Source organism: Chrysemys picta, chromosome 6 (genome assembly GCF_011386835.1).
Source record: "Chrysemys picta bellii isolate R12L10 chromosome 6, ASM1138683v2, whole genome shotgun sequence".
Lineage (NCBI taxonomy): Eukaryota > Metazoa > Chordata > Testudines > Emydidae > Chrysemys > Chrysemys picta.
Genome location: NC_088796.1, coordinates 21,206,235 through 21,226,792, shown reverse-complemented (window position 1 = coordinate 21,226,792; position 20,558 = coordinate 21,206,235). Strand labels below are relative to the sequence as shown.

Genomic DNA, 20,558 nt, shown 5'->3' with positions numbered 1-20,558 from the left:
TTATTGAGTCCACTGGTCAATAGGTAGCTTATGGATGACTTTTATAACACCTTCTACTGATATCCTTTAACCATGCATGAGATGTAGGACTTATGTCTGTACATACGCATATGGCATCTATTAATCATTTATTAATCCTTTTTAAATTATTCATGAAGGTAACTAATATTAAAAAAAAATAAAGAAAAAAGAAGACGACTTCAAAATTAGACCAAGGAAACAAACAGTCTAGCAAAGAGAGGTAAAGATACACACTCTTAAAAAGGAAAGGCAAGAGGAATGAAGGAAAGAATGAAAAAGAATAAAAATCAAAGAGAACATAGTAAGTTCATTTAAAAATTATTTGTAATAAAGAGGTTAACACTAAAATGATACAAGAAACAAAAACCCATGCTTGCTTTCATCATGAAAAGATCGCTGTGGAAAAAAGTTCCTTTTTGGTGGAAAATAAAGCAAAAACTTAATTAAATGGGTTAGCATAAAAACAGACCTGGCAAAAATAAACAAACATAGCACTTAACAAAAATCCAGTGCAGGAAGGTTTTTTTGGAGGTGTAGGTGAGGGGGGGAATAGGAGGGTAGGGTAGAGGGAGCCAGCTAGTGCATCTTGCTGGGCACTAAAGGAAGAAAACCTGCTAGGTTCAAAAAGACACAAATATAATAAGCTGAGACAAACTTCATTTGTCTAATCAAGATAAAATCTTATAATTAAGTAAGTTCTTTGGAGGAAGGAGTCTTAAATACATTATTTTTCTGATGACAGCAAAATGTACAATAATGGCCTTGACTTGAAATGACTCATGACAAAGGCAGATGAGGCTAAATAACCCAGTACACAACAGTAATTTCCTCTAGTCCATTTCTTCGAAAATCATCATTTACTCTTCCTCCATGTACTACAGGAAGGCATTGTGTTGAGTTTATACTTGATCTTTAATGAGCCCAAAAACTTCAACATGGTTATAATATGGGACTGAGGGGAAATAGTAAGGGAAATAAGTGAAATTTCTTACCTCAGATTCCTCCCTTTGTTCAGTAGTTTCTTCCTCTTGTCCTCCATTTTTTGGCATATAGGCCATTTTCAGTCTTAAGAAACCCTTTACCCGAGATTTGTGGCTAAAGAACAAGACAATATTAACAAAGGAGATTAATTAGGCAGTATTCTTTTAAAAATAAAGTATCATTTCTTTATTAAGTTAAACAGAATTTTCGTTGGATACAAAACCCCTCACCTTCTTGGTCTGAGAAGGAAATCCTTAAATGTGTATGGCCGTTCCATGGTTGGGTCTTCTGTCTAAAGTCATAGAAAAAATAAAATTGAAGTGCTGACTCTCAAGAATATACAAATACACCCTACATTTGTTATAAGGGTTTACTAAAAACACTTGAAAAACATGTTTGAATAAATTAAAGTCAAAGGAAGCGCTTGTCTAGCAGTAAGAGGTGATATTTATAGGTGTTGCATATTATTGAATAATAGGTCCACTAGATGTCGCTATAAACACCAACAGTAAGTTGGACCAGCAATTGTTTATGTACAGTAACATAACTTTACGTTGCAGTTATGTTCATGAAAAATGAGACTAAGCGAAACGATGTTAAGCAAATCCAATTTCCCCATAAGAATGAATGTAAATGAGGGGGTTAGGTTACACACACACACACACACACACACACACACACACACAATACGTTTTAAACAAAAATTTAATACTGGCACACGGTGATGATGATTGTGAAGCTTGGTTGAGGTGGAGGAGTCAGATGGTGGGATATTTCCCAGGGAATCCCTTACTGCTAAATGATGAACTAGCAATTGGCTGAGCCCTCAAGGGTTAACTTTTACACTCTACAAGGCAGCAACAATGGAGGGAGGGGAGACAGCATTGCAGAGATGCAGAGACACACACCGTGTGAGAGAGAGAGAGAGAGATGCGCATTTCCCCTTTAGGTACGCTGACCCTACTATTAAGTACACTGCCTTGTTAATTAGATCAGCTTGCTGAGACCACAGCTGCTGCCAGCAAGCTCCCTCTGTCCTGAGCCCTGTCATGTGTCCCCCCTGCTCTATGGAAGATGGGGTAAGCGGGGTGCCGGGGGAAAGGGGACACCCTGATATTAGCCCCCCTCCCGCACAGCAAACAGGAGTCTTGGGGAGCAGCTCCAAGGCAGAGGGCAGGAGCAGCACATGGCAGTGTGGGGAGGGACAGCTGAACTGCGGGCAATTGATAGCCTGCTGGGCAGCTGCTGCACAGGGAACTTATGGGAGCGGGGAGCTGATAGGGGGGCTGCCGGTCCACCCTGGTTCCAAGCCCCCACCAGCTAGTTCCAACGGGCTGCTCTTCCTGCAAGCAGTGGACAAAGCAGGTGGCTGCCAAACGACATTAGAAGGGAGCATTGCACAACTTTAAACGAGCATGTTCCCTAATTGATCAGCAATGTAACAACAAAACAATGTTAACCGGGATGACTTTAAGTGAAGAATTACTGTACACTATTGAAATATTTACAAATCAGTGAAGAGAGGAAGAAAAAAAAGCAGACTAAAACAAGTCACTGTAACTTGCTCCAGCCACCTAACAGTAATGTTTGAAAATTACAGTGCATTGTGCTCTGATTTCAGCCAGAAGGAGCTGCATGAATATATGAATAATATTTCTTACTCATTTGAAGTTTAATAAAACACTATTCAGCTATAATATTAGCTTTCATTTCAGGATTTCACATCACATCAGAAAGACATCTAAGTCTCCCAAAAATTCACAAGGCAGCTAAGTAACATCAGAGGTTAGATTTTCTGATGCGCAATGTTACCAATTCTCCTAATTTTATCATGAGTGTCATGATATTTGGTGGTTTTCTTAAAGCCGTAGCTCTTGGAGTCTTTTGCTTACATGAGAATCTCATCTTTCACTTAACACCCTCCCCACCCCACCCCCATTCTAGCCTTTAAGGTTGTGGAAAAGCTTGGGAACGTGAACCTTAAGACTCAAAACCCAGAAGTCAAATGAGAACCAAAAATTAATTTTTTTTTTAAACTCATGAATTTTTGGGGCCCAATTCAAGATTTTTGTACACTTGGGGTTGTCAATTCTGGAATTGTACACTAGTTGTCTGCTCACACAAATCTGATTTCCAGGAGGTGCTGGGCACCCAAAACTCCATTTGAAGACCATAAGAGCTCCAAGTCCTCAGCATCTCTGAAAAGCAGAAGGGTATTGTAGTGAGGCAGAGTGGCCTCCCTCTGGACCGGAGGGAGCACTACACTCCCCTTGGTGGGCAGAGCCAACCCCCCCCCCCCCCGCCCCTTGCCGGAAGCACCAGGGCAGGGCAGGGCAGGGCAGGAAGTATAAAAGGAAGCCTCTGAAGCTCAGCTGGGCCGAAGCCAGCGGAGGAGACAGGCCTCTGCCTTGCTGTGGCACCCAGGAACAGAACCTGCCCCCTGCCGTGCCCTGCCCCCAGAGGAGACTAATGCAGATGAGGAGTTGCTGGGACTGCCAGTGGCAGTATACTCCGAGGAGCCCGAGAACCTGTGGAGGCTAGAGGTACTAAACCCCGGGGAGGTAGGCAGTAGCCCAGGGGTAGCCGACGACTGGCCGGCCACAGGGCTGACCGTGTCTCAGTCAGCGTTTTGTGGCTGGATCCTTGCCGACCCAGTAGCAGACCACTCTGCCACTGTTAGGGCCCTGGGCTGGGACGCGGTTAAGCAGGGCAGGCCTGCATCCCCCTGCCACCCCAACCCTGGGGTGGCCGACTCTCCACCTTAGGCCAGGAGGCCTGTGCTCCGTGAACCTCCCTGCTAGCATCCTAGACTGTTTGCCAGTGCGCAAACCCCTTCCAGGGCCCCTAGTCTGTGTGGGCGCTCCCCCTTACCTGAACCCCAAGACTGTGTGCGTTTGTTGGCTGCCTGAGCTCCAAGCCTAGGCTAAAGCCTGCTCCCTGCTCTGCCAACAGGGCTGGCTCCAGGCACCAGCGCAGGAAGCAGGTGCTTGGGGCGGCCAATGGGAAGGGGCGGCACGTCTGGGTCTTCGACGGTGGGTACCTCAGTCCCTCTCGGAGGGAAGGACTGGCCGCTGAATTCCCACCGAAGAATGAAGCGGCGGGGTAGAGCTGCCACCGATCGCGGGTCCCCCCCCCACCGCCGCTAGGGGCAGCAAAAAAGCTGGAGCCAGCCCTGCCTGCCAAAGGGCCAGAGCTAATTGACTGCATTTGTTTACTGGCTGCCTGAGCCCACAAGCCCAGGCTAAAGCCTGCCCCCTACTTTGCTCTGCCCAAAGGGCTAGATCTTATTGACTCGGTGTATTTGCTGGCTGCCTGGGCTGGGAGGCTTAGGCTACAGCCTACCACCAGCCCAGCCCGAGGGCTAGGGCCCTAGACTGTTAAGTGTTGTCAACCCCATTGAGGGGCTACGAGCTAGAAACTATGCCGGGCGCTGCCCACAGAGGGGCAAGAGCCCCAGACTGTTGTCTGCTTGCCTCTGTCAGACAGGCCCAGAGCTCTAGACCGTTTATGGCTCGCCCTCTCCCCGATGCGACCCGAGCCTGAGGACTGAACCTGAACAGAATGAGGCAGAGTGGCCTCCCTTCCCACTGGAGAATGAGGGAGCATTACAGGTAACTCCAACTGGGCACTCCACATTAATGGACACTTCTGAAAACGTGGGCTTAACTGATTTGTCCATGGTCATTATCGAACCATAAGGCTGGAAAGTGGACCCAGGAGCACTGATTCCTATCACTAGCCATCCTCCTTTCCAAATTACTGTAAATTCAAGGTTTTGTGTGTTGTATTTGCAAAAAAAGTGAAAAGTCACTGATCAATATTGAAAGATTTAAAAAACTCCACACTAATTCCTTCAGGGTTTTTTATTAAAGTACCGTGCAGTTTTTTCAGCTGAAAAGTCCTCCTTTCCTGCATTCTGTTTCCACTGAATTCCTATAAGAGACGCATTTCATTCTTTTAAAGAAGATAGAGTTAGTAAGTGGACAGGATCCTAAAATATGTATAGAGATGAGATTTATCACTCCTTACTTCTATAATGTTTTACCACTCTGAGTGCTGTACAGAGCGTATACAATAAGTCCTGAACTCTGCTTTATTAGCTCCATCTTGTAGATGGCAAAGCTGAAGTACAGAAAAGTCTAGAGACTTGCCAAACAAGTCAACAGAACAGACAGGATGAAAACTTAATCAAAGAACTCTGAAAGTTTACTATGATGCTTTTCAGTAATAAAAGAAAGAATGAGAAAAAAATTGATAATCATTTCATCTGTCAAAGTAGCTTTCTATTTGGTTCCTTTAGCATCAAAATACTACTGTTACCTTATTACGAGGCATGTGGATAACTCACAATTACAGAGTCTGGAATCTTAGTCATGCACAGGGGAACTCTGTATTGACACATCTTACGGATTGTGGAGACAGAACTGGGAGCAGCTAATGCCTTTTCAACTCACTTACACAATATGCGCCTCTATGTCAGCTCTTGCTCTTTATTTTTCATTTTAATTGTGGCTAACGCACGCTACTAAAAACAAATGTAAAAACAGCATGTGATTGTTCACACCATATGTGCTCTATATTATCTTGTATGACATTACACTACATATTATAGTAGTGGGGTTTCTCACATCTAAATTGTAGATTGCCATACACATCTATAAAGGACAACCTTCGCCCACACATTACAGTACATGTGCTGTTGGGTCTAAAAGTGCTATCATTTTTCTTATCAGAACACATGACCGTCCAGCAGCTTTACAACTTACACTATACTCTTCCAACTACTTAATATACAAGCAGCCAATAACAGTGTTATGACTCAAGCAGACCTCACCTTTAAAAAATGATGAGCTCGGAATGAATATGTGCAATATCTCAACATGGAATACACACATCCCTCTCCCGCTAAATATGAATATTAAAAATAGATATTGGACCCCATTCCTATAATACATAGCATAGGAATTAGTTCTGATTTGTCCATATATAAGGGATCCCTTATATTACTATTATTTCTATTGTCATGTAAATATTTGTCACTTCCATGCAATACTATGTTCATACATTAAAGTATAAACTAACTGAAAACTATACCCTCATATATGATGTAAGTTAATACAAGGATAAGGTATATAGTATTTATTAAATCCAAAAGGATGTTCAAATAATGTTAGGATTGCAACCAAGAAATTAAACATTACTATATCAGTCAAACGTATCTTAAGATATAAAATACAGAGTTACTTTGCTTTATTTACAAACATTAATGGATAGAAGGTCTACCAAAAATGGAGCAAGGATTTATTCATAAGCATTTATTTATGCAGAAAATAATTTTTTTTTGGTGGGATCCAAGCTTTCTGTGCCCTGGGCTCTCAAATGTTTACATTTTCACTTTTAGTCAATTTAAAATAGGGAAATAATAGGTGGCAGAATATCAGGAGCATAAAAAGGTAAAAAAAAAAAAAAAAAAATGTGTTTTGGGCATAAATATTTACTGGAAAAAAACAAACCTGGACTTTTGCGACCAATAAATGGTGATAAGTAGGCAGTCATATATTGATCCAACTGGAATGACTCCACCTATGAAGTAAATATTTAAATAATCCATTCCCCTGCCACTCCAAAACTTTTACTGTATGCAAAACAGTGTAGCTTAGAAATGTATTTAAAAGCTGTATTATATTGTGTTGTGGTCAAAGACACCCACGCAATAATTTTAGTTCAAAGACTCAAGCCCGAGGCCAGTTTATTGACATACATACCAGTGCACTGGGGTGCAGTCCGAAGACTGACACACCGAGGGCCGCTCGCAGGCGGGCTTTTATTTCGTCAAACCGCAAACGAAATACAAACAATGCATCATGAGTTAAGAAATTAGCGTTGGGGTCAGTTCCTCCCCTAAACCGCGAGTTAAGAAACTAGGGTCGGGGTCAGTTTCCCCCCCCTTCCCCCCTAGGTACCTTCCTCATTTTTCCGAGAAGTGGGTGTTTATTTGGGTAGAGGGGTGCTTGGTGGTTTCCCCAGGGGTGGTACTTGGCACCAGTTTGGGTACATTTCTCAAGACACATGTTATTTTCCGGGGTCTTTTGGTTAAAGATTAGGCGGGGGGGGGGGGGGTTTCCATGGGACGCCTAAAGAGGATCTATGATTGGCTATTTTTGCAGATAGCTGGAATCACGGAGTGGGTCACAGATCACCCAAAGGAGAAGCTGCATGAGTCAAGAAATTGCATTTAGCTAAAGTTACCTATTGCTTCACACAAGTGGTTATTATATTTCATTAGTCATGAACATATTTCATTAGTGCTGCTGCTGGGGCTTTTCTTCTATTCTTTGCCTCCTTGCCCATCCACCCTCCTCTGGACATGACCCTTGACCGAGTTTGGCAGAAAACTGTGCAGTTTAGTCTAGTTCAGGCCCTGGCCTGGGCCCTGGCCTGCACTGCTTTGTGCACGGGCAGCTAGCATAACAGATCTCTGTTGGAGGGTTTATTTAGGGGCCTTCAGATTCACAGCTCTGGCTATTAAAAAGAAGGCCCCCCTGCTCTATTTCCCCACAATAGTGAATAGGACAACAACAGCTGCACGACAAACACATATTTAACTCACATATTAAAGAAAGATAGCTTCTTCAATGTGCAGAGCCCTGACCAAGAGAGGACGCGAGCTGCCAAAAAGACCATGAGTTTTTTACACCCCCAGTCCTATCGCTGGATTGGGAGACTGGGTCAAGCTCTGAGTTGCACAATTTGTAAGGAAAGTGGGGCACTCTGTGGCCTGCCACTTTGCTAGTTCTCTAGGCTGGTCCTGAGCAAAACGCCTTATAACATATAGTGCTAGTAGTGGGTAGCCACTTTTCAGAGTTTTAAATTTCAGCCATTTGACATTTTCCCTTGCTGCATCCCTCCTCCATGACCCAGCACAGTATCTCCAGCATTTTTGAGGTGTAATTGCTCCAAAGGAAGCTACTAAGATTGGTAGGTTGGCCCTCCAGGAAACCTAAGGCAAAAGGGGTCCAGCCATAACAGACCTCAAAGATAAAAAGAGGTCTGTGGCAACGCTTAGCAAGTTAGAAAGCTCCTGTGAGAGAGTCCCCACTTGCATTTACAGTTTCCTTGAGAAGGAAGACTTCCATCCCACACCAGTGTGTGTGTGTGTGTGTGTGTGTGTGAGAGAGAGAGAGAGAGAGAGAGAGAGAGAGAGAGTGTGTGTGTGTGTTAGGGTTGAGAATGTTTTAGATTGCACAACTAGCATAGAGTTCGTATTATTCACAATTTCTAAAATAGAATCATTGCATCATAGAAATGTAGGACTACAAGGGACCTCAATATGTCATCTGGTCCAGTCCCCTGCACTGAGGCAGGACTAAGTATTATCTAGACCATCCTGTATTATGCTGACAGGTGTTTGTCTAACATACTCTTAAAAACCTCCAATGATGGAAATTCTACAGCCTCCCTAGGTAATTAATTTGTTCCAGTGCTTAACTACCGTTACAGTTAGGAAGTTTCTCCTAATGTCTAACCTAAATCTCCCTTGCTGCAATTTAAGCCAATTGCTTCTTGTCCTATCCTCAGGGGTTAAGGAGAACAATTTATCACCCTCCTCTTTACAACAAACTTTTCCATACTTGAGGACAGTTATCATGCTCCCACTCAGTCTTCTCTTCTCCAGACTGTGCAAACCCAATTTTTTCAGTCTTTCCTCATAGTTCATGTTTTCTAGACCTTTAATCATTTTTGCTTCTCTCCTCTTGACTTTCTTCAACTTGTCCACATCTTTCCCAAAGTGGGATACTCAGAACTGGACACAATATTCTAGCTGAGGTCTTGTCAGTGCTGAGTAGAGTGGAAGAATAACTTATTGTGTCTTGCTCACAACATTAATACATTTCAGAATTACGTTCACTTTTTTTGCAACAGTATTACATTGTTGACTCATACAACAGTAATATTGCATACTAAATGATACTGAATATCATTACTAAATTTGCATTATTACTTCAGTGTTATTTGGATAGGAATTCCCTTCAATAATTCAAAACAGTAAAAATTTATTTTAGTCACATTTGCTACAGTCAAAGGTCAATCATTAAAATAATTAAATTTTTAAAGTAGAATTTTCATTAACCTGATTGCCTTATTTACTCCTTTCTGCACGTAATGTCTGTAGAAGACTCACTATTAGCTTCTGGGGAGTTCTTCTGTAACGGAAAATAGTCACAAAGGACCTGTCACCCCAAAAGAACCCCAGCTAAATGAATGGGGGCTTCTTAAAAAGCCTCCAGCTACTGTTCAGCAGCTTCTCATGTAGTGCTGTAACCCGGGTGTTCCAGGTCTGATTTGAAGACTCACCACCAATAGCAAAAAGACACACACAGCACTAAGTACTTTTACAAAGGGACCTGCCTACCCTTCTCTGAAGCAATCTAATTTATTAGCTCATCCCCGTTTATCTGCCTTGCTTCCTAGTTCTCCATAGATCTGCCAGATTGCTTAACCTTTCCTGTCTCATGGACATTCTTAGATAGGACTTGATTAATTTTAGTTTGCTTTCATTAGCAGCCATGGTTACAGGAAGACAGCAAAATATACGCAGTGCTGTTTCCATGTTAGGGAAACTCACATCTAAAGACCTTTCATGTATGTAGCTGGGGAGATCAATGGGTACCTTTGTTTCTAAGTCATCCTTAAAAATTAATTTGCAAAAACTGGCAAAGAGCTCAATCTTGTTTTCAAAACTCTCAGACTTTAAATCCTCTGGGTAGATGCTTGCTACGTTTCAAGCGTGCCTCTATAGGTTTGCGCTGCTGAGACTTGAAGCAAACCTTTCTCTGACTTCATCATACATATGCATACTAGTCTCCAATTGTGTTAATATTGTGTCTAAGATGGGTTTTGAAAACTTTTTCAGGATCTGATGATCTTTTGTCCTTTGCAAGTTCACCTGGCATTATTTTTCTCTTTTGACGTTATTTCTCTTTGGGCTGCATGGATATGCCTAACATTTCAGTCTGCGAAGCAGGAGCTTTCTTAGATGCGATGAACCCAAAAGCCCATAATTCTGACAAAGCATCTTGAAGGCCACCAACTAAACTGCAAGCCATTTGAATGTCAAGATCCAGACTCAAATTTGTTGCTCATAATGTTAATTTTTGATGAGATAGTATATTGTATCTCTTCCAAAACAACAATTGAAAGCTCTGGTTTGCAAGCTATCAGCTTCCAACTTAAATTCTAGTGTAAGATTGTGTGAAGCCATGATCGTGTCTAAAAGCATCAAAAACACCCTCAACTTGATTTTTTAGTGGTTGGATTCCCTCTGCCTTTGCTGACCATCTTGTTATTTTTCATGCTAATATGCTTTTTCAACATATCTCAATGACTAGTAGAAGCGGAAAACAAGGTATACGATCTTTGAACAATTCCAACTTGAGAAACAATCATTGAAGCAGCTTCCCCCATAGTTTCAGTGAATGGGCAGCACATGGGACAAAAGACATGTTGATTTACCTGCTGAATTTGATTTTCAACACTGTTGTATGCTGCACCCACATTAGCTCTGTGTCACAGCTGTGGCCCTTGCAATCAGCCATAACTAAACCCTTTTTCCCCCCAGCTTCTCTAATATCCACACCAGAACAGGGAAGAGTATCTACAAAGCTCTCAACAACCTTCACTCCGTTTTCAGAACCTCAACATACCTTAACACCGGATATATTTGTTTCATTCAGAAGAGATTTGGAGTGCAAACAAACATAACAGAGAAGTATTTAGCTATCCTAAACTCATCAAAAATAGTCTGCCATATCTTTTGTGCGATCCTACCTATACATTTATTTTGAATTTAGTGTGATAAGTACCTCACCTTTGCAGTACTGGTTTTAGTAGCGTCCACATGATCTTGCAACATACTATCATACTTTGCAAGCATTTCAAGTAAACTCCAAAAGTTAGCACTATGAGGACTGTTTAATTTCTCATCTCTCAATCCTAAGTACAGCAAAAGATGATGGCACCACATGTTCTTCTGCACTTGACAGCAGGTCTGTATACCCTTCTCAATTGTGAGACCCTTTTACAATTGTTCTGCAAATTCCATCCAGCGAGTGATTGCCTCCATGCATTCCTTTGAACATTTGTGTTGGCAAATTTGTTCACTAAAGTGGAAAAAGTTTGTGAATGCAGTTTTATAAAAGGAAGATGATGCATTTGGCTGGAAAAGCAAAGAAGCAAAACAGAACGAAGTGGCAAGACTAACTGTACATGAACCAAGATCACTGGTGTAATTTCCCATTAGGCATTTGATAAAGAACCACGATTTTAATACTTGCTTTCTTTTGCATTCATGAGGCAAAAAGTCTTGTTCTAAATTAACAATGGGACAGTTGTCTACCAAAAACAGGCTAACAGAATCCATCACTTGGAGCCAAATAGCTGGATCTGTCTTGTCAAAGTGAAAATTCTGCCCCATGCTTTCAATAATCAAACCACGTTCATTGTCCACATCCATAAGTTGCACTAACAACTAGCGGGCAACTTTCTGTGTCTAGAATCAGATACTCTGGCACTCAACAAACATGATAAACCCAAATCAACATCCTCACTAGCTAAGGAAGGCTCAGAAGTGAAAGCAGCAGAATCATCTGCAGATTTTTCATCTGGAACATGGTTGAACGTTGCACATTTCACGCAACGTTGTAGACTCAAACTTTTCTGATCTTTTTCACGGGCCTGCTGCAGCATGTGAGCACCACTCTTGTGTTTGCAGCTATTCATGTCAGAAATCACAGTTGACCGTAACAATTCACCCATCAAGCTCTTCACAAATTAATTGCTAGGTTTGGACTGACTATGGTAGCTGGTGAAAGATCTAGCTAATATCTCTGTGAAACTTGGAGCTATAACCTGTGCTTGAACTGGGGATGGGGGTAGAAGACCGCCCAACATTTTCTGAACCACGAGAAGGGTCACTGAGGCCTGCACAGAACTTCCTCCAGAGCTGCTGCCTCATACAGCTACCCTGACTCCACTCCACCCTGCCATGGATAGGTACTGCCCACTCATTGGCCCACCCATCAGCAAACAGGGAGTGGGAAATGCCTGCATCCATGGGGAAGCGGAGCAGAGTTAGCAGCTCTGGGCAGGGATGGTGCAGCCTAGAACTTGGGGAGGGGCCAGGAGATGCCGGAGGGGGCATGGATCCTCCCACACTGGCCACCCAGCATCTTATAGGGACAGGCTCTGAGCTGAGGCCAGAAGAGAGGGAACGGGGTGGGGCAGGGAGGAGCAGGAATGGGAGGGCAGAAAAAGCCCCAGCACAGACCCCAAGGATTGAGAGCCCCTTCCTCAACTTCCCCCTGTCACTGTATCCCCACCCCCAGAGAGACTCCACACCCCATCAAATCCCACTGCACCCCCAGCCACAGCGATGCCAACGCCTCTGAATCTGACTGAACCACCAGGCCAGTGTCCCCACAACCCCCCCCCCCCAAATCCTCAAAGCTCCCAAACTCAGTGAATTTCACTGCACCCCCAGCTCCCTATCTGCAGACAGACCTTCACATATCTGAGAGAATCCCAATCCTACTGAATTTCACAGTGCGCCCAAATCCCGCTGCCCCAATGCCAGTGCATCTCACTGCAACCTCATCTCCAGAAAGGCCCTCCCTTATTTTGGTGTAGATATCAATGAAGCATTAAATGCAGCCCCTGAATTTGGGGCATGAAATGGAGAAGCCTGGAGCCCTACAATGGAAGAAAAGAGTGAAGTTTAAAAAAAAAAAAAAAGGATCCCTTTATATGGTTGCACTGGAACCATTTTAACCCCCCCTTAACACAGCCCTGTTCTCATACCGCAGCCTATGGCTACTGCTCTTACTAGGACTGAAGTAGTGCTCAAAACATGCTAGGCATTTTCCAGGCCCCAAATGGTGTATGATCTTAGACAGACAACGCACACATTTATAGGATTAAACACAAGCCTAGGAGTGGTGGAGTTGGGTTAGGTCAGCAACAGAAAGCAAAGTAAAAATAGTGATTTTTAAGGAAAGGTTTGGAGGAGACTGAGTTTGCTTGGCTCACAGGAAAGAAAATTGTTCCAAACAGCAGAGACAGCAGTGTGAAAAGAGGCCAGAAGACGATTATAAGAACATTACAGTAGTTAATTGAGAAATGACCAAACTGTGGGCTAGCATTTCAGTCACCATTTGACACACAATAGTCTAGGTAGATCTAAGGAAGAAGCAACAGAAATGGATGACAGCCTTCAGAGTCTCTAGCTGCCCTGTCTCCAGGCCCAACACTCCCCAGGAGGAAAACGTCTCCAAGCTGCTGTGACTTGTGGGGCCACTGAGTTTTTCCTTAGTTTGTGGTGCCTCACACTCTCCTGATAGCTACTAATGTTGCTGCTGTAGCAATGGCGGCTGTAAAGAGATGGGATTACACCTTCGGTGGAGAGAAAAGTCTGTATAACATTTATGTAAAAGTTTCTCACACAAGGCACTGACAAGGCAGAGTACAGAATCATAGAAATGTAGCGCTGGAAGGGACATCAAAAGTTTATCTAGTCCAGAGGCAAGCGAGCTGATTTTCAGTGGCACTCACACTGCCTGGGTCCTGGCCACTGTTCCGGGAGGCTCTGCATTTTAATTTAATTTTAAATGAAGCTTCTTAAACATTTTAAAAATCTTATTTACTTTACATACAACAATAGTTAAGTTATATATTATAGACTTATAGAAAGAGACCTAAAAACGTTAAAATGTATTATTGGCACGTGAAACCTTACGTTAGAGTGAATAAATGAAGACTCGGCACACCATTTCTGAAAGGTTGCCGACCCCTGATCTAGTCCATCCTCCCAGGTTTATACTTGGAAAGCTTTTTCCTAATATCTAACTTAAATTTCCCTGGCTGCAGATTAAGCCCACTGCTTCTTGTCCTACCTTCAGTGGACATAGAGAACAATTGATCACAACAGCCCTTAACATATTTGAAGATTTATCAGCTCCCTCCATCCCAGTCTTCTTTTCTCAAGACTAAACATGCCCAGTATATTTAACCTTTCCTTATAGATCAGGTTTTCTAAGCCTGGCTCTCCTCTGGACTCCAATTTGTTCAAAACTTTCTTAAAAAGTGGCATCCAAAACAGTACTCCACGTGAGGCCTCACCAATGCCAAGTAGAACAGAATAATTACCGCGCATGTCTCACACACAACACTCCTGTGAGTACACCCCAGAATGATATTAGCCTTTTTCACAACAGCACCACATTGTTGGCCCTTATTCAATTTGAGATCCATTACGTATGAGCATATAAACATCTCTTACCGGTAGATGATTAAGTGGCACGTCCACTTGACCCAGGAAGTCGTCTCTAGTCTGTTAATAAAACAGAAAGGAAAAAAATGTTTGTTTATTAGTTCATTTTTAAACCAACAGGAAGGGGGGAAATGGCAAACTGAAGTCAAGTCACAGTGGAGCCAGAGACAACTCTGTACTAATATTTTACTAAGCCTAGACTCTACCCCCACACATGACAACCATCCCACTTGGCAGGCATGGTTCCTGGACTTCAGCAAAATATTTATTATATTTCTACTATGTCCCTCCAAAAGGTTCTCCTAGGCCACTGTATGCACCTGCACTACTAACAAGTTTTAGCTAATGTTTCCTCTAATAAGCTGCTGTCAATGCAACATATCAAAAACTCTCACACGTATATTCCCATGTATTTCACTGGGACTCCTGGCATTGTGCATATTGTAGACTGCATGGGCATTTAAAAGCTAAAATTAAGTTACTACCCCGTCATGTTTACTTCAAAATTTCATAGCCTCTTCTTTTACACTAAAGAGCCACATATATAGAGTGCTGCTCCTCTCCAACTAAGTCAGCCAATCAACCAATCAGGGTAGATGTGAATGAAATTTAAACAATTGACTCCCATATTAAGAGCTTGCTTATTAATGTTCTACCAAAAGAAAATTAAAATATCATCGTATATATTTTTTAAGAACAAGTATCAGGGTGTTCTCAATGACTGTGAAGTATTTACCTTACGAGATGCAGTGATTCATCATACCTGGAGCCTTTTGATTAAGCTTTCCATCCCCCTTCTGATGACCCACATTGCATGTTACAGCTGATCTACATGCAGTTTTTGTACCTCTAACTACATCAGTTTAGAAACAGATATAGTTAAAGCACATGGATGCAGCATCGCCAGTATAAAGGTATTAATATCAGCACAGTTTATTTCTGTTGCACATAAAAAGACAAAGGGCTTGTACTGCTTTAACTACATTAGTTTCTAAACAGATGTGGTAAAGAAGTAAAGTCTGCCCTTACTATGATAACTACGCTGCAATTAGTGGTTCTTGTGAAAACAGCACCGCTCTACAACAGAGACCGAAGCCCGGTGGAATCATTTTATTTATGGTGCTTGCAGCCTCAGGCTTTGAATTTACTTTTCAGATCATCCTGATCTCTAGACAGAGACACGGTCTTATTATCGAATACAACACACACAGAATAAAAGGGGTTCTGGATTTATATTCTGGTTGAGCCCTCTTTCAGGGCAGGTTTCCCCTCTACTTGGATTGAATGATTTATTGTGGATCCCTTGCAGTTCCAACAAGAATCTTGCAAGTCTATACAGCTGATGTATTGAGTGAACAATGGAACAAGGTACTGTATATTTTTATAGTCTTTGTATGGAATGCTTGAAAGAATACTTTTCACCCCAGTGTTTGAAGTGCTGAATTCTTTATTCACATACCTCTCCACTATTACAAACAAAAACAAAACAATACGTTGAATCTTCAAAAATATAAATGTCTTAAAACCATTGTCAACCTTTCACTCCACTGCCTTGATTGATAGGTTACATCTAAAATAAAATTGTAAACTCTTTGGGGGCAGGGACCACATCGTTCTAATTGTGCTGTAAAACATTTAGTACAACGATAGCTGAAAAACCAAGCATCTCAATGTTTTCATTGGCATAATGATGACATACAATAAATAAAATGCTATGATTCAATAGCAACCATCTCCTTCCAGGACAGAAACTTTGCTACATTGTCAGTGGAGCTGTTTGGATTCCTTTACTGGGGGACAGTTGCAACGGATAGTTTAACAAGTACTAAGCACCTGTGCTTCTTATAGCACCAATAGAGGGGAAGATGTTTTCCAGCAGAAGTTGTCCCACCAACTTGCATTCATAATAATTATAATGTCAGTGGTAGTGCCCTGCAATATGAATGCAATTCATTTTAGTGTTATACTACTATTAAAAATGCAAAACAAGGACAACTGATCTCAAAAAAGCAACATTACAATAAGCATAAGAAAAACAATGCTGAATTTCCTGCCCCCCCCCTTTTTTTTAATTTTAAGGCAGTTAGTGCATCCTCCAATCCTCCCATTTGCCCAATATCATGTTTTCATGATTCTAATATTAGAGAGCTATTGTGCAGTCAGAACAGAGGAAGTAAAGAACAAAATATATCTTCACATTAAAAATATAGTGTGTCAGCACCAAATAAAGTATTTCATGACTGACTGGATAGCATGGAGAATTAGGTTACGAAATAAGCTAAACAACCATGGTACTCTCACTTCTTTGATAGATGAAAACTGAATTGACGACCTGGATGAGAGAGATTTTAGTGTCCTTTTACCATTCCGCAGAGCCAGCTCATCCTCCGGAATATATGCATTTAGCTTTATTACTGTACTGTTCACAAAATGGCATTTCTAAATTCAGATTTTTGAAACCTGCTACTACGCCAGTTGCTGTACTTTTAAAAAAGCCCATAACAAAGTTATCCATGTCTTTTTTTGGCATCTTACATGTAGTAATGTGTGGGGTTTCATGCGGAGCAGATAAAGCACACGACCAATGTGGTTGCAAGCTGAATCCGAATTCTGTTTATTGCAAGCTTTCTTTTATAGTTTTTTCTCAACATTACATAACACAATTAGGCTATAATAACACATCTACGGATTGGACAAGAAGGAGAATCATGTGTTTATCACATGTATAGCCCCACACCGATTGGTTCAACCGTTCCTTACATAAGGCCATGATTTGTTTACCTCATCTTATATAATCCTAGACCACCAGGGGGCCTTACATAAGGCCATGATCATTTTATATAATCCTAGACCACCAGGGGGTCTTACATAAGGCCATGATCATCTTATATAATCCTAGACCACCAGGGGGCCTTACATAAGGCCATGATTTGTTTACCTGGCAAGTGTCCCATCGTGACCCCTACCTCCTCATGGAACTTTTCATTAGGTTGGTGTAGGGATGATACATCCCCACACCTCCCCCCTTTTCCTTAAATAAGGAACTTATTAAGAAACGTAATATTACGTAAATGCCCACGAAAACCATTGGGGTGTAAACAAGGATAGCCAATAAGACATGTTCTAAGGGGATCCGATGGGGTGGCCATGGACAAGCAAAAAGGGCTTCTTGGCCAGTCTGGTTCGCCCAGGTGACCCAAACATTTTGTCGTGGGTTAACAAAAGGTACAGAGTTTGGACATACAAAGACCCCTGCTCCTATAATAAGGAGTCCGAACAAATAGAAGCACAGCATTATTAGGTGTTTAGGCTGTGACAAACAACAAGTGCAGGTCCGGTGTTGCGGGGCCGTTGTTCGGCTTCTGTGTGGCGGCATGGTGTTCGGGTAGCAATATCATCTGCCGGAGGGATCTTATCCGGTGGTTTTTTCCTATATGTCCTTTCAAAGTTAGATAAGCCTGGCTCCGCCATTTTTCCAACCTATTTCGCAACTGCTCACCCTGCCCCGGGAACTCCGCCCGGAACTCTGGGGTACAAACATCATTGGTGACAGGAAAGCCGGGCTGGTTCAGGGCTCGCAATGTGTGGGACTGCGGGGGATGGCTCTCACCGGCCAAATGGGACAACTGATTTAGCATGTCCTGTAGCTGAAGGCCCTGTTTGTACATTCCCGCGTTTCTGCCCCCATTTTAACAAACGGAACAACGCGTCAGAGGGAAGATTCTCTCCCCGCTTTTTAGCGATGCGTAATAAAAAATCATGCACCATCTCCTCCTCTGCAGACAAATCAGAGCCCATTTTATTAAATGCAGCCGCTCACCTGTGAGCTCACAAACGTCTCTCTCGGACGACCAGGAGCCGGTATCCTCCGGTACCTCCTGCCGCGGCTGCCACCTCCGCCTTTTCTCACCGAACACTTCAGTCGGCTGTGAGCTCACGAACATCTCTCTCAGACGACCAGGAGCCGGTATCCTCCGGTACCTCCTGCTGCGGCTGCCACCTCCGCCTTTTCTTCACCGAACGCTTCAGTTTTTGGTCGTGCTCCAGTTGACACTGAGCTTGGCAAACCATCTAAATCTTGGTAGCCTGCCCTCTTATTCCCACAGATTCCCTTTCTTTGATGATCTTTGTGAAGAAGGCCTGTTTCCACCTTAACAGGGCACGGCTGTTTGCGCTTTTTGGTAGAAGGAGTGCTGGAAGGAGAAGAGCCAGCACTGAGAGCCTTTTCAATATCTAAATTCAATTGTTCCAGTTTCTTCATGAGAGATGACATAGAGTCTGACCTCTCAGATCCTTTTTCTGGTTGGATCTGCTTTTTCTTTGCTCAGCTTCTGAGACAACACCTGTTGGGTCTACCGTCTGAGAACATTGATTCCTGCTCCACTGGCGGCTGTGTCTAGTATGATCTCTGCTAGCTCACTTTGGGCAAAGTCCTGGCTGCCTTGATGTCCAAGCCGAATCACGTCGGGGTCACCATTTGTGGGGTTTCATGCGGAGCAGATAAAGCACACGACCAATGTGGTTGCAAGCTGAATCCGAATTCTGTTTATTGCAAGTTTTCTTTTATAGTTTTTTCTCAACATTACATAACACAATTAGGCTATAATAACACATCTACGGATTGGACAAGAAGGAGAATCATGTGTTTATCACATGTATAGCCCCACACCGATTGGGTCAACCGTTCCTTACATAAGGCCATGATTTGTTTACCTGGCAAGTGTCCCATCGTGACCCCTACCTCCTCATGGAACTTTTCATTAAGTTGGTGTAGGGATGATACATCCCCACAGTAATGAACCTACAAGCTTACTGCACAGAATTTAAATATTCCTGTTCCACATGTAATTTCCAACAAAGATGACGACAGAACAGCTCTGAGCTAAAATTAAAACCATAAAGCTTCCCATTTCTGTTTCCATTGTGCACATCAAGGACAACACTTGCATAGTGAAAGTAAAGATGTTTATAAAAATAAACTGGAAAAATCAAGTTAGCTAGAATGTCAATAGTTTGTCAAGTATAAAACAAGAACTGGATAAAGCCAACTGGCCTAAACAGGTGCTCTACAAGTAACTATTGGATGTCCTGATTTAACAGAGCAAGGTTTCAAACCATGACAGTGCTGTCAAAACCAATGAAGTCATATAAACAGACTATCTGAGTGAATGTGCAATTTTAACAAGCTAGGATAACCCTAATATATATTAAAAGGCAGTGTACTTCAGTGGCAAGATAGTATGGTTCAGTGGGTAGGACACAGGACAACTAAATCAGGAGACTTGGATTCTATTTCTAGCTCTCCTACTGACTTGTGTAACTTTGGACAAATTATTAGCATTTCTGCAGCTGATTCCCACTGTCTCCCACTGCTTTTGTAAGTCGTTTTGTGCTCCACAGATGTGAAGCACTGCTAAATATTTTTTCCACTTTGATGTGAACAGAATAAAACTTTCACTCATATTAAACTATTAATTTACAGTTTTAGAGAAACTTAATATAAATTAAATTGATCTTCAAATACTTCAATGCAATTGTTAGAAATATTCACTTTAGAGCCCGTTCTATTTAACAGAGCAAGCTCAAATAGTTCTTTGAAGTTGCACTACTGCAATGTATGCATCACATAGCAGACAAAATCACATTAACCTAGCTGAAAGCATTTCTGTTGTGCAGTCCATCAAAAGAATACCAAATATTAATGAACTGAGACTCTTAACACTCAGGAGTAAATAAGTATTAAACCTATTTTTACCTTGTAAGGAGTGTCAGGGATAGAAAAGAGATTACCCAGCTCCAAGTTCTATGCCTTAATTAGAAGGCCAGCATTCGCCTTCTAGGTGCACCATACAGAACGTAATGAAAACATCTTTTAAAAAAAGACTATCAACCCAAGTGAAAGTGATGCTTATTATGACTCTACACTGAATCAACAAACATAACCTCACTCTAAGTATTGACATCTCTTGTGGTTATTTTTAAGGTGGTAAAATGCTTCCAATTTACCTCCTCAGTTATTGTCTATTATATCATCTGCCTTACTAAAATCACACACAGAACATCCCCCACTCCCTCCCAGTTCCCAAAATGCTGCATTCATATCTTTAAGTCTCTTAATCCTGAGACACCACAAACTTCATCTTGAAGTACAGTAGTACAAACCACACAAAAACAAACAAATAGAAAGACAGAGAGACTGACCCACAATGCGATTACATTTGATGTGTAGTAA

General features: G+C 42.2%; 1 protein-coding gene across 32 annotated transcripts in view; it reads right to left on the bottom strand.

Moving 5' to 3' along the window:
- The window catches only part of NEDD4L (NEDD4 like E3 ubiquitin protein ligase), a 348,035-nt gene that overhangs the window by 82,110 nt on the left and 245,367 nt on the right, over positions 1 to 20,558 (bottom strand). For all 32 annotated transcript variants that reach the window (XR_010602120.1, XR_010602118.1, XR_010602116.1 and 29 more), the window contains 3 exons: positions 14,336 to 14,386; positions 1,233 to 1,294; positions 1,014 to 1,116 (listed from right to left, as the gene is read on the bottom strand). Coding sequence is in view for 27 of the 32 variants with exons in the window: in XM_065598800.1 (XP_065454872.1) it covers positions 1,014 to 1,116; positions 1,233 to 1,294; positions 14,336 to 14,386 (216 nt within the window). In the remaining 5 variants the exon portion in view is untranslated. The remainder of the gene's footprint in view (positions 1 to 1,013; positions 1,117 to 1,232; positions 1,295 to 14,335; positions 14,387 to 20,558) is intronic.